The sequence below is a fragment of the Suricata suricatta genome, chromosome 5 (genome assembly GCF_006229205.1).
Source record: "Suricata suricatta isolate VVHF042 chromosome 5, meerkat_22Aug2017_6uvM2_HiC, whole genome shotgun sequence".
NCBI classification, from domain to species: domain Eukaryota; kingdom Metazoa; phylum Chordata; class Mammalia; order Carnivora; family Herpestidae; genus Suricata; species Suricata suricatta.
Window position 1 is genome coordinate 96426424 of NC_043704.1, and position 14408 is coordinate 96440831.

Genomic DNA, 14408 nt, shown 5'->3' on the forward strand with positions numbered 1-14408 from the left:
TCTGTTTTTATCTTATTTTTCCTTCCCTTCCCCTCTGTTCATCTATTTTGTTTCTTAAATCCCACATGAGTGAAATCAAATGATATTTACCTTTCTGACAGCTATCAGTCACTTTAATAAACTTTAGTTTCTTTACCGAAATGTGAGGCTAACACTTACTCTGGGTGTGAAAAGTGAGATAATAAATGAAAATATTTTTGAACAATATACTTACTGTTCTATTGTAAGTTATTATTTATCAGGGAAAAGCACAGGCCAGGCAAACTTCGTTTTCATGGTAGTATATACGTCATAGGCTAACTAGGTTGTAATTGAAATTTTTTTTTATGGTTTCGTCATTCTCTAATCTCTACCTAAAAATGTTCTGCACCAGGGACTGTCTTTATGTTTAATTTGGCTAAGCATATCTACCTTCATTTTGAGCACTCATGGTCTATTATTGATAGTGATAACTAAAATCTGGTTAGAAGATCATAAAAATCATTCAGTATAAAGTAAATTTCATGACACTACCAAGGCATTTGAGAAATAATTTACTTTCTTAGAAGTCGGGTCAAGAGCAGAAACAAAATTATCAAGGCATAACCTCAATTTTTCCTCCTCAAGTACATAAAAAGAACAAAAGTAATGCTTTCTTTGAATTAGATTTTCTTTGAAGAGGTTTGTGGTTATTAAGTTTGTTTTACTCTGTTTTACATAGGGAACCTTTGTTGGCCTTTAAAATGTAATTTACCAATGTAACTGATGTATTTATGCCACAGATCAAGCAAATACATACGACAAGATGTATGCATACTTATTTCAGCCTCTGAGATGTATTTTTAAATTATTCTGTTTGGAGGCTGGGGAAAAATATGAGATCATTTCTTTCCCCTCTGCCAAAGGCAAGCTGATTTTCCCAACCCACACGGACAGTTGAGCAGTAAGTAGCGTGCTAGCGTACTCGAGTCTCCCAGCTCGTGTCTTGCCATCAGTGCGCACACACGCATTCACGCGAGCTCGCGGGACGGGGCCAGAGTCCATTGGCAAGGGTTCTCCAAGTCGGCTGCGAAGATTATGCTGACGGTGTAGCCAACTATCCGGTGTGGCTGCCGCATCTGCCCACCCGCTAGAGAAAGAAAGGGTGTTCGGTAGAGTGTGAGCAGTTGCTTTCACCCGCTCTCCCTCTTCTAGACACCGTACTCCTCGCCCCACGTGCGTTCACACACACACTCACTGCACTCACACACGTGCGCCCGTACCGTACCTCGCCCAGCCGCAAGCCGGGACACGTCGCCCGCACACCCCACCTCCCCGCCCCTGGCTCCGCGGCCTCTCCCATTCACCCGCACTCCACGTGGGCGCACCCCGGCGCCCGGCGGCCGCTCGGCCCACGGAGCCCCCCGCCGGCCCCCGGGGTGGGAGGGGAGGCGCGGCCCCGGGGTCGGACGGACAAAGCGGGCGTCCAATCGAGCCCCGCACTGCCTCCCCGAAGGGAGGGAGCGGAGGCTCGGACGGGCCCAATGAGCGGGGAGCCCGAGTGGGACTTCCTCCCGGAATCCCGTTGGCCAGAATAGCGGGGCCGTGGGTGACACGTAAGTTGGGTGGGAGGCGGCGGCGGCCGAGGTTCGGCAGCCCAGTCAGTGACACCGGCCCGCCGTCCCCCCCAAACCCAGCGGGGCCTGGCGGCCCCCGCCCTTCCACCTACTCCGGCGGGCCGCGCGCGGTGGCGCCGCCAGGAGTCGGGTCCTTTTGTTGGGTGCGCACCCCCTCCTTTTGGTGGCAACAAAGTCGCGCAGCGGGAGCCGCCGCGAGGGGGCGGGGAGCGGCCGGGGCGGGACTCCGAGCGCCGCCGGGTTAGCCGAGCCAAAAAGTGGGGAGGAGGAAAAAGGCAGGCGGCGTCTGGGGACCGGCGCGGGCACAGTCCGCGGGGAAGTATGCGGAGGGCCCCTGGCCGGGCCCGGGGACTCGCGGAGAACCAGACTCGCAAAAGTTTGGCGGCCGCTGCCCAGGCGGCGTCGATGGCTGCGCGCCCCGCGGCGCGCGGGGGCTGAGCGGGCGCCACTTCCCCTCGGGCCCCGCTTTTGTGTCTCGTGTCTCCTCCCCATGCTGCGTCCGGCCACCTCCTGCGGCGGCCGCGGCTGAGGCGCTCGCTCCGGCGGAGGGGAGGAAGGGACGGCGGCGGCGGCGGGGGCGGCCGCGGCGCGGGGTCCAGGCGGGACTATGGGAAACGGGATGTGCTCCCGAAAGCAAAAGCGGATTTTCCAGACGCTGCTGCTGCTGACCGTGGTGTTCGGCTTTCTCTACGGCGCGATGCTCTACTACGAGCTGCAGACGCAGCTGCGGAAAGCCGAGGCGGTGGCGCTCAAGTACCAGCAGCACCAGGAGTCCCTTTCTGCCCAGTTACAAGGTACGGTTAACGGGACGCGCGCGGCCGGCGGCTAACTTCGCCTGGCGTCTCCCGCCCTGGCTGGAAAAGTGGCTTTGGTGAAACGTTGGCACTGCGGGTGCCACCTCAGACCGTCACGGACATCAGAGATGAGTCTTGCAGGGCCGCCGGGTCCCCAAAGTGTCAAGGGAGATGACATCCGCATCCTCCCGCTTCGCTCCTCCGGCGGTTACGTTTGAAATCGGTCGCACAGAGGCTGGTCCCGCTGGGCGTTGGATGGGCAGCGCACACTGAACGCTTTACCCCAGCCCTTGTCAACGGCCCAGCTGTTCGTCTGGGCACACCGACCGAGTAGCCGTCCTTCCGTTTCTGCCAGCCCATCCCGGAGAGGCACGGTCCTGCTTTCTGGGTGTTTGCTTTGCAGTGGCCCTTGTCGGTAGTGTAAGAAATAAGAGTGTGGCAGTGATTTCTCACACTACGCTGTTTTTTCAAGGGAAATTTAGCCATGACCTAGCAGCCCAAACTGAAGGCTCAGTCGGATGCAGCCTAGACCTGGTAGTTTCGATTAATTTAATAGGGTGGCTTTAGAGATGTTGGAGGTACTGGCAAATTCCACACTACTACTGTTCACCATCTCGCAGGTATGTTTGGGAGGGAAAAAGTTTCTCTTCCTGAGTAACTTTTAGTTTAACACAGAGGTAGGTAGGCGTGTGTGTGTTGGGAGGGTGTCGGTATTTTACGATTAGTCTTGAGAAGTCCAAGGGGAGAAATGCAATTTTTCATTTTCTCGGATACAGTAAACACAACTGGAGCAAGACTGAGGGAAAGATTTAAAGTTCCGATCCTTCTATTTTAGAATATCTTTTAATGTGAATTTCAGAAACATAAATGGTGCATGATAGCAAAGTAAGTGCGATGTGGCCCTAGAGCATAATCATCCTATATATACTTTCTGAAAGCTTTTACTTGTACTTGTGTGTAGTTTTCAATACGTAGTCCTCTCCCCCAAGCAAAAAATATTAATAGAAAGCTGTGAGCAGCGAAATGTTGATAGTCTTTGCTGATAATGCAAATATAGCTTATTTCATATTACTGGGAAGATAAAAGCCGGGTGGATGTTTCTGTCAGTGTATGTGTATATCAATATAAAACAGATGCCTTTTCGTTGCTTCAGCTATTTTGAGTGTTTTCTAGTAAAAAAAAAAATTAAAGTGAGAGAAAAGGACATGCAGCTGATTGCTTGGTTTTATTTTCTCTTCCCAACTTAGAAGAAAAGGAAGTATTTTTAGCATACTGAAGCTGCATCGCCACAGGCAGTGAAAATATGTGAGCTGGGTTTGGCTCAGAAGGAAAACCTGTTTTGTTACAGACTTGGGCTAAGAAATTTTTTCTTTAAACATGTTGGTATTTACCCATGACTTCTTGTTGGTGTATAAATTCTGGATCTTTATGGATGTACTTATTTACTTAGGAGACATCAGTGGCTTCCCTGTGAAGTTCAGTGCAGTTAGACAAAGGGGAGAATTTGTGATCTAATAGTACCAGGGCAGGACTGGATTTTCACACATGTGGCTGCAAGGGGCGTGTATGGTGGATTGTATGAGGTTGTCGCCTTGGTCTCTTGGTTTCAGAGACCCATGTGGACATACACTGTCAAGTTAGCCAGTACCTCCTTAGCACTGCACAGTGCCTGACACTCCTCAGGGACTCAGTATAGATTTATTCAGTCATCAAACAAACTTATTCTGAACAGTGGTGAGAAAATTAATCCAATGCATTTTTGTCTGTCCTGTCAGCCTTCACTTTTCTGTCTCTGCTTTTTGAGACAAACAAAATAAAACAAAATAACAAAATATTTCGCCCAAGGCCAGCCTTGGCCTCAGCAGCCAATGCCAGAACTGATTGACAGAGGCCCTGATTTCTGAGTCATGGCCTGTATTTGCAGTATTTCATTTTGAAAATCAATCTCCATTTCATTTCTCCTTTTATTGGCTGCCTTTTGATGAAAAGTTGTGGAGAGTGGTGGTGAGTGGTAATAATACAAGGCCATTCAAATATGCAACATTTGTTTTGCAGGAGAAGATGAAAAAATGTAGCTAGTTGGAGTGGCTTTAAAGTCTATTTCTTAATGTACTCTTTTGCCATCTCCTCTCGAATTGTGGTGCTGGCGCAATTACAGTATGATCGCACCTGAAGAATTCTTTCCCAAGCAGGCCACATGATTGACCCCTATAGCATTTATTTTGGATTTCACATCTGCAGGCCATTTAATGAAGGTTTCTGATGTTAGGCATCTTTTGCTTCCCTCCTCCAATGACAGATGACATTTCACTCGGCAGCGCTCTGTTGTGCCACCTGCACACATTTGTTTCGAGGACACTAGGCTCTCCATTCTCAGGACTTGTTTAGTGAAGTGAGATCTCTTGACCTGGCTTGGATTAAGATCAGAGTTAATTATGAGTGGCCTTCTTTAAAAAAAAAAAAATGTGACCCTTGAAATGTTTAAGTAGTTTGGCTCTGTAATCTGAAGGTATACATTTGTTAGGTCAGCATATTTAAATCCTCTTCAGTTTAAGAATGGGTTGCACTCCAGAAATTATCTTGGAAGTAGGTTATGTCTGACTCCAAGAACACTGATTCCTTAAATAGGAGATGGTGAGGGGTGACCTGGGGAAGGTTCCAAGACTAAGCTACCTCCTTTCCAGGAAAAACAAATGTCTGTTTCTGCCAACCTGTACATCTATTTACTTCTCTATCTCCCACTTAGGCCACACATCAGTTACCCTGAGCTGTGGGGCAGGGGTTACATATTGGTGGCAGAGGCAGTACTTAACAACCTTTGACCAGCACAATGTTTACTTAACCTCTTATATTTAAAAAAAAAACAAAACTGCTTTCAGGTGGGCCATGCATCAGACTCCGTGTCCATACACAGTAGTTCTGAGCTCTGACTGTCCATTAGAATGCCATGGGCAGCTCCCAGACCAACTAAACCACAGTCTGTGGGGGTGAAACCCATACGTCATTCTACCCTGGTGATTACAGTATGTAGCCATGATTGAGAACACAGCCCTGTTATCTTTTTTTTCCTTTAAGTTTATCTGTTTTTCAGAGAGAGAGAGAGGGAGAGAGAGAGAGTACATGAGTGCCTGTATCCACGAATGGGGGAGAGACAGAGAGGGAGGGAGAGAGAGAGAATCCTGAGCAGGCTCTACACTTAACAGTGCAGAACCCAGTGCGGACACGCCATGAGATCATGACCTGAGCCAAAGTTAGACGCCTAACCAGCCGAGCCACCCAGGTGCCCCCACAGCCCTATAACCGTTAAACTGAGTAGCTTCACATATTACTTTACTTTCTTGGCCATAAAGACATCTGAGGATTTTATTGTTGTTGCTTTTACCCAGAGCATGTGATTCAAATTGTAGCCCTGCAACTTTTGGTGTGAACTTGGCCCTCATTTTTCTTCTACAGTGGAGATTAGAATGACCTACTTCATAGGGGTAATGTGAGGATAAAACAGTGAATCCTGTTTAGCTCCTAGGACATACTTGGCACATAGTAGGTACCTGCTCATTAAAGACGATCTGTTGTTATCATCATGGTCCCTGTTTGCCACAGGTTTGCCATGGGTACAAGTGTTGAAATTGGCAAAATTTGTTTTCATAATTAGCTACCTCCTTTGACTGTACCTGACTAGACATCAGGGAAAACTGGTAAAAGGACATAAATCCAAGTACTTTCCTCTGGAGAAGGGACCTTCACTGACAATTTAAACTTAAAAAATTAAAGTAGGGTTACTGATTAACTCCCTTCTGTATCATATCAGATAAGAAGGTAGAACTCCTAGTGGTAGGCAATAACCTTGTGTAATAGGATCTGGGATAGACGTAGAACTATTTAAATTTTTAAAAAGTAGGGCCAAATAGCCCCTTATTCCCCAAACACCGTGTTACATGATTGCAGTGCTTTTGGTCTTCCTAATGATGGTGGGAAACCATCATGCAAAGGTTTATATCATGTTTTTTGTTCTCCTGCTACAGATAAGTGTATCACAACTATTTAAAATAAAATAAGTCGGGGTGCCTATGTGGCTCAGTCAGTTGGGTGTTTGACTTCTGCTCAGGTCATTATCTCATGGCTCATGGGTTTGAACCCCATGTTGGGCTCTGTGCTGACGGCTCAGAGCCTGGAGCCTGCTGTGGATTCTGTGTCTCCCTCATTCTTTCCTCCCCTCCCCCTCCCCCGCTTGTGCTCTGTCTCTCAGAAAGTAAATAAACTTTAAAAAAAAAAATAATAAGTGGTGCTTCCAAGGCTCATATTGTTATTTGAGTTAGTTGTTCCTTGTGTTGTGTTCTAACACAGGATGGCTCGCTAGCCTGAGTGTGAACAGATCACATTGAAACTGGTAACTTCATTGTTTTCAGTCTACCCTGAATCTGCTTAGAAAAGAATAAAAGTCTTCTTCAGCTCAGTGCCAGGCTGGCTTTTTTTTAATTATTTCATCTCCAGTGTCTGGTGCCTGGCACATAGTAGGCACTCAGAAGATAGTAGGTCTACACCTTCATGGTATTTTCTGTTCTGTCTGCTTATGAATGTGCTTGTAGGTGATGGACAATGAAGTCTGGTGGGTGCAGGTTGAGGAGTTGGAGCACTTGGGTTTCAAGTCTTGCTATCTTTTTTTTTTATACCAGCTGTGTGATCTTAAATAAGTTACTTCTCTGTGACCCACTTTTATCATATCAAATAACCAGAACAATAATTCTTATAATAGGTTATCATGAGAATCAATCATGTTAGCTGGCATAGAGTGCTTAAGAATATAAAGGTTGCCTTTTGGATTGTTCGAACTTTATGTGTAAGAGTGGTTCCCAGAACTCAATAATTAGACCAGAAGTGTGGGCTGTGTGTGGTTAGGTATACTCATTTTAAGTGCAAAATTGGGCCTCATAAACATCAACTAGATACTGATTATTAGATGAACATTTTCATTTAAAAAACAGAGTAGAATTAAATACTCTTTAAGGTCAGTAGTTTTTATGTGTATGTAAAATCCTGCCTTAAAATGCATTCCCTGATGGAGCACCTATGTGGCTCAGTCAGATAAATACCCAATTCTTGATTTTGGCTCGGGTCATGATCTCACAGTTCATGAGTTTGAGCCCAGTGTTGAGCTCTGTGCTGACATCAAGGTGCCTGCTTGGAATTTTCTCTCTCCCTCCCCCCCCATCCCCTGCTCACTCTCAAAATAAGTAAACATTAAAAAAAATTCATTCCTTGAATAAAAGATGAAAACTTTTAGATACCTTTTGAAAATCTGTCTCAATTAAACATTCTGTTATATATGTATATGATTTGCATAGTTTGTATCCTATGATTCTACATTTTGTGTCTGCCTTAGTCATCCCTGTAAATTGGAACATGTCCATATTCGTTGACTATATACAAAAATTTCTCATTATATGTGAGCCTTTAGTTTAAGCCCCATATAGATTGGAAGCCTTCCCTTGACTTCTTTATTCTCTTCTAGGGAGAGTTACTTCTAGGGCTGGAGCACAAGCCAGGTTTCAGGGACGTAAGGAAGGAGTGTCTTGGAGTTGGGGAACTGACATGCAGTGGATTTGAAAGCAACTAGAAGAAGGGAGAGAGAGAAAAGGGGACTGCTATCAGTTTATGACTTTTCAAAGCATTGAGGAATATTCCTGCTCACATGTTTATGTCCTAAAAAGAAAGAAAGAGGGACTAGTGAAGGGCAGTCAGTTTTGGCATCGGGTACTATTTGAATACAACTCTGGTGTTCACAGGTAGAGACCTTGAACAGGCACCTAACGCCTCTGGGCTTCGGTTTCATTATGTTTAATTGGGGATAACAATGTCTATTTTGTGCACTTGTGGAGGTTATAAATAATACATCTGAAATGACCAGCCCAGATCCTGGAGCACAACACTACTGCATTTATTAGGTGGCCAGGATTACTGTTGCTGGGTTAGCATTGGGCTGCTCTTTATTTTGCTTACTGTTTACATGTAGCAGGTAATAGCGTCATTAGTTATGGCCTAAATGTTGCTTTTGTCAGAGCTATTTGCCCAACTTGGCTGAAACTTTCATTTAACTTAAGACATTTTCACTCTGTCTTTTCTACTGTACCTTTTTTTCTTTTTTTGGAAAGAAGAGACCTGAGTACACTTTACATGGTAACAACTAAGAATTGTTGATTTTCATTTTGACAAATAAGTGTTTTTATTTTATCATTGAGGACAGAATGGGTTTTTTTTTTTTTTTTTTGCTAATTTTGCTAGTCAGTGCTTTGTGAATTTTGTAGCTTTGGAAATAAAACTTATATGTAATACAACTTTACTATAAGAGAAAAGTAGCAAACTATCTTTTTCTTTTGAGCCACTGTTATTTAAAGTGAATTTATTTTGGGGACGCCTGGGTGGCTCAGTCATCCAAGCATCATCTGACTCTAGATTTCAGCTTGGGTTGTGATCTCGTGGTTTGTGAGATTGAGCCCTGCACTGGGCTCTGCACTGATAGCGCAGAGCCTGTTTGGTTCTCTCCCTCTCTCCCTCTCTCTATTCCCCTCTCCTGATCTCTCTTTCTTCAAAAAAAAAAAATAAATAAATAAACGTACAAAACATCTTTAAAAAATAAGGTGAATTTATTTTGATAGAATTTTGAAAATTTATTTGAAGGAATTAAAAAATTTAAAAATACATAACATTTGTTGAATATCTACCCTGTTTAGGTGCTGTGCTAAGCATGTTACCTGCATTTTCTCATTCCACAGTTACCTTAGTACTTTAATGCAAGTGAGGAATCTGAGGCTCAGAGGGGTTAATTAACCTGCGAGTGTCAAGGTCAAGTCTAATGAAACTGAGCTTCGAACCCTAAGGCAGCTTCCCAACCATGTTCTTTCCACAGTACTCCATTGCCCTCAATATTATTTTAGTGGGTCTCATGACAATATTAATTGTTTGAGAAAGTAGGTTAGGTGGGTTGTCACATGATGAGTCAAGATAAAATTTAGAATCAGAAGTCACGATGTAATTGTTTGATGCAGCATTCCAGAGTGTAGGGCATTTGCTGTTGTTACAGAAAGTAATTCTGGTTGATTTGGATTTGATTTCAGGTGGTATGTAGATGCTGCATTAAATAATGTTGAATCATATAATAAAGACCTCAGACTCTTTTGAATTTGCTGTCAGTGGTTTCTTGACAAGTCCAGTAGAACCTTTCAGTTTGATGCTAGAAAATTTCTCCTAGATAGACTTACTCATATGTTTTTCTCAAAGAGCAGACTAAGACAGCCAACAGTTTGACAGCTAGAAGCTAATAATTGTTTTGTTGTAATATTATATTTAAATTTTACAGTCACTGTCCATTAGTGCCATGCAAATCATATTTTTCATTCACAAGGTAGTAGTGTATGGGTTTTTTTCTCCCTAGAAGTTTATTTTAGGGGAAAGAATGGAATTACCCATAGTTCCTGTACAGGTTTTGCATACATCAAATAAGAACTCATGTTTGAGTACCTGAGTGTCTGTAGTTCAGGACTGCATTAACTGATTGACTCTGACACAGACACTGAAGTTTACAGTGAAGAAAACAGTCTTAAAGCAGATGAATCATTTATATTGTATCTCAAGCTAAGCCCAGTCCTGTTCTGACTTCCGGGACAACATGGCATTCCTCTACTGTGCTTTGCTGTCTCTGGAGGCCAGCACACTTTTCTCAGTTCCAGAAATGGGCGTTGCTATTTTTAAACAATGCTATGTGTTTCTGAATGGCATATTTGTGTTCTTTGTTTTTATTGGCCAGTGAGTGCTTATCCAGAGGACATGCCAGTTTTTGGCCTTCGCTAATAAACCTCACTAAACAGGCTCATAGCCTGGAGGGATGTGAAGTAAATTGCTATTTAAAATAATATGACATTTAAAAAAATAATGCCTTAACTGTTTTTTATATTATAAAATGTCACAATATGATGGACTGTGAATAGAAAAGTAAAAGATGGGCTGTCATTCTGAAGGATAAGGTATTATGGAATATTTGAATGACACTATTTCCTTTCTGTTGAGGGTGAGTTTAAGAAAAATATACAGTCATTTTAGGAGAGTTGAACATTTCATTTCCCATTTCACATGTCATTTAAATCCCTTCTTTAAGTGGGACTTTTGTTATAAACAACAACATTTGAGAGAGCTTTGACATTGCTTGTATGATCTTAACAATAGCTATGATGCTATGAAATAAATATTCTAGACAGATTGAAATTGGGCAGCTGTTCTTTTTACTTCATTAGCATAGAACAGTTTATTAAGTTTTACATTAGTGAGATTAAATCTATAATCTATATTAATCTCTCAATCTGTTAACACACATTAATTTTTAAAAGGATTTTATATCCTTTTCAAAGGTTTGACGCTATAAAGCATGTTAATTTGCACTGACACCAAGTATCATTTTCATTAAAAGATGACACATAAGTGGTCTTCACTATGTAGATGAGCATCAGCTCTACAACCAGAATCATCTAACTTTGATCTGGGTGTGAGCGGGGCTCCTCAGGTATAGTTCCTCCAATGCAGTTCCTCGTCATCTGTAGATCTGTGAAACTATGGAGTCAGGATGTCTGACCTCAACCCAGCCAACATACAACACTGATGCAGGCGTAAGATACCTACATGTTCTTGTTCAAAAAAGAGTAAGATTCATGATAGGTGAAGAGTCACTGGTTCATAGCAGTTCTGAACTCCAGCTAGGTAGAAGTTTCTTGACTAGGTTTCCAGAGCTGGGAATAATTCTCTGTGGCTTTTCATTCTACTCCTTGGGCTATTAGCTCCCCGCTCTGAGTCGTCTTTCCTTTCTTATGAAAGGTAGCATGTGTTTTGCAGCCGAAGTTTGGTTTTTGTTTTTGTTTTTTAATTTTTTAAAATGTTTTATTTATTTATTTATTTATTTTTCATTTTTTTAATGTCTTTATTTTATTTTGAGAGACAGAGCAGAGAGTGAGCAGGGGAGGGGCAGAGAGAAAGGGAGACACAGAATTGGAAGCAGCTTCCGGCTCTGAGCTGTCAGCACAGAGCCCGACGCAGGGCTTGAACCCACGAATGTGAGATCATGACCTGAGCCAAAGTCGGAGGCCTAACTGACTGAGCCACCCAGGCGCCCCTTTGTTTTTGTTTTTAACATTTGTTTATTTGTTTTTGAGAGCCAGCACAAGCAGAGGAGTGACTGAGAGAGAGGGGGACAGAGGATCCGAAGCGGGCTCTGAGCTGACAGCAGCGAGCCTGATGTGAAGCTCAAACTCCGTGAACCGCAAGGTCATGACCTGCGCTGAGGTTGCACGCTCACCTGAGCCCTGGCCCAGGAGCCCTGCAGCTGAGTTTTCTCAGCCTGCTTCCTGCCAGTAGGATTTGGGGGATGTATGGCTTTTTTCAGTTAGTACAGTTTTTGTTCCTTTCATTTTAAACTGGCAGGGTTTCTGCAGATGAAATCCTCTCAAATCTTTAGTCATTCCCCTTTGAAACTTGTTGGGGTTTACTCTGTAAGACAAAGACCACACCCACCCATTTTCATGGGGATAAATCCCTCTCTACCTTGGGCTTCTGCTGAGACAAGGCAAAACCAATGTTACCTTTCCGGAGGCTTGCTGAGAGGTTCTCTGAGTCATACTCTTAAGCTTTTAGGAGACCATATGGTCCAACTGAATAGCTCATTAGGAGGCCACATTTCCAAGACCTTAAGAATTTCTGAAGCCACACCCTCTGTCTCATCTTTATTTTATTTTTGTTTTTATTTTTTAAATGTTTGTTTATTTTTGAGAGAGCATGAGTAGGGAAGGAGCAGAGAGAGAGAGGATTTCTCGGAGGCAGAGGATCCGAAGCAGGTTCTGCGATGTCCGCGCAGAGTCTGATGTGGGGCTTGAACTCATGAACCACGAGATCGTGACCTGAGCTGAAGTCAGACACTTAATCGACTGAGCCACCCAGGTGCCCCTCTGTCTCATCTTCAGACCATGTTTTTTCTGACAGTTCCCTAGAATTAATCTTTGCATGCAAGCTGTTGCTTAATGTTACCTTTGTTTGCTGTCCAGAGGTGCTGAGAATTTTCAAAACCATCAAGTCCTGCCTTCTTTTCATTTAGTGGTCCTTCCCTCAAATTATCTTCTCCCAGTTTACTATTATCAGCAAGAAGAAACCAGATAGCATCTTTAACACTTTGCTGGGAAATCTCCACAGCTAAATTACCCAGTTCATGTGGCACATTTTTTACTTCTCATCCAACTGCAAGTGGATGTAACTATATGTAAATGTGGGTATCCTTAACCCTTCTGCCACTACATAATTTCCAATGTGCAAGAAAGTTTTCTCATTTTTATTTATGCCCTTCCTAGTAATCTCTTCAAAGTCCAAAATTCTGTGAATAGTATGTTTAAGGCACTTTACGGGTTGACTCGTAGTCGTCTTAGGTCCCATCACACGGTTCTGAAGCTGTTCCCACCTTTAGATTTTTGTTATGACAGGAACCTGCCTCCTAAGTCTGTGTTGGTTATCCTGTTGCATACCATAATATCCGCAAACCAAACTGGCTTACAATATAAAGTGTTATCTCACAGCTACTGTGGGAAAGGAACCTGGGCTTCGCTGGATGAATTTTTTTTTTTTTTTTAAAGATCTCTCATGATGTTGCAGGCAAATTGCTGACCAGGGTTGTAGTCATCTCAAAACTTAGCCGGGATTGAAGAATCTGCTTTAGAATTCACTCATGTGGTTGTTGGCAGGCCTCAGAAGATCTGCTTTTAATCTTGCTCATCTGGGCCTTTCCGTAGGACTTTCTGCAGTTCCACCATGGAACTTAGAAAAACCCCAAAAGCTGGCTTCCCCCAGGGCAAGAGACCCAAGGGAGAACTAAAGAGAGAGTGTGCAAGAACCTAAGATGAAAGTTGAAATATTTTAATAACCTTAACCTTGAAAGTGATAACCCATCACTTCTGCCATGTTCTTTTCATTAGAATTGAATCACTAAGTTCAGCTCATGCTCAAGGGAAGGGGCTTGTGAACTCATTGTTGGCAGTATCATTACCAAAGTCGTCATAAACTAACAGTCACTGAGCACTTGCTATGTAACTGTTCTACTGTTCTAAATTATTTTCTTGGATTATCCAACACATTACTTTTGTAAAAATGCATTACTACATATTTAAATGTGATTTATTATTTAATTTAAAGTATACTAGCAAGAAGTGGCATTTGAAATCACGGCCCTTCAGAGAGAAACTATTGTGTTTAAATCATTTGACCAGTAACGATTGAAATTAAGAGTTCCAGGTAACTCTGAAATGTAAACCCAACTAGTAAGCTGCCAAAGGAAATCACAGAGTGGAAGGCATCATGTCCTGGAGGAGTTTCAAAATCCATTGACAATATGTGAAATGTTTTCACCCCTACAGTTGACTGTATTTCTTTGGCAAGTATGTAAGAATGCAGTGTAGTGTGTTTGTTCATATAATATTTTTACTTCTGATGGTCCTTCTGATTTTGTAGACTGCAGTCCTTGATAAAGACCTTGTTATTTGATAGAAGATAAATTTTGGGGAGTGAGTTTTATGGTCGTAGAATGATAAATATAGTTGATTTAAAGAAAGAACGTTAATTGCATCATGACTAGAGTGATTTCAACTTGTTTGTTGGTCTCTACTTTGAAAGTTGGGTGTAAAAGATTGAAATGTAAGATTATTCTTCCATAATATTGAAAAAATAAAAATAGATCATGACATTTTATGAAAAAGTCATTAAATGTTTCCTGAGCAATCATTATTCCAAATTCATAGTATGACCTCACCCTTCTAAACATATTTTAGTAATTAAAAATACATGATAAATATTTCTAGTTTCCATTTGACTTCCATTATATTCTGTAAGAGATTGGATTAGGAAGTGAATAGAGAATGTCTTGTCAAAATGTGAGGTCATATTCTATTCAAGAGTCAAGGACAGTTCTTTCTTGTCAGTGAAAAGTTGCTGTTGAATTTCT

The 14408-nt window shown here is 42.6% G+C and overlaps 1 protein-coding gene across 4 annotated transcripts in view; it reads left to right on the top strand.

The window, feature by feature from the left end:
• The first annotated feature begins 1568 nt into the window (after positions 1–1568).
• Positions 1569–14408, top strand: part of GOLIM4 (golgi integral membrane protein 4) — a 79829-nt gene continuing 66989 nt past the window's right edge. For all 4 annotated transcript variants that reach the window (XM_029939940.1, XM_029939941.1, XM_029939942.1 and 1 more), the window contains exon 1: positions 1569–2389. In XM_029939940.1, coding sequence (XP_029795800.1) covers positions 2203–2389 — 187 coding nt within the window. In that variant the 5' untranslated portion in view covers positions 1569–2202. The remainder of the gene's footprint in view (positions 2390–14408) is intronic.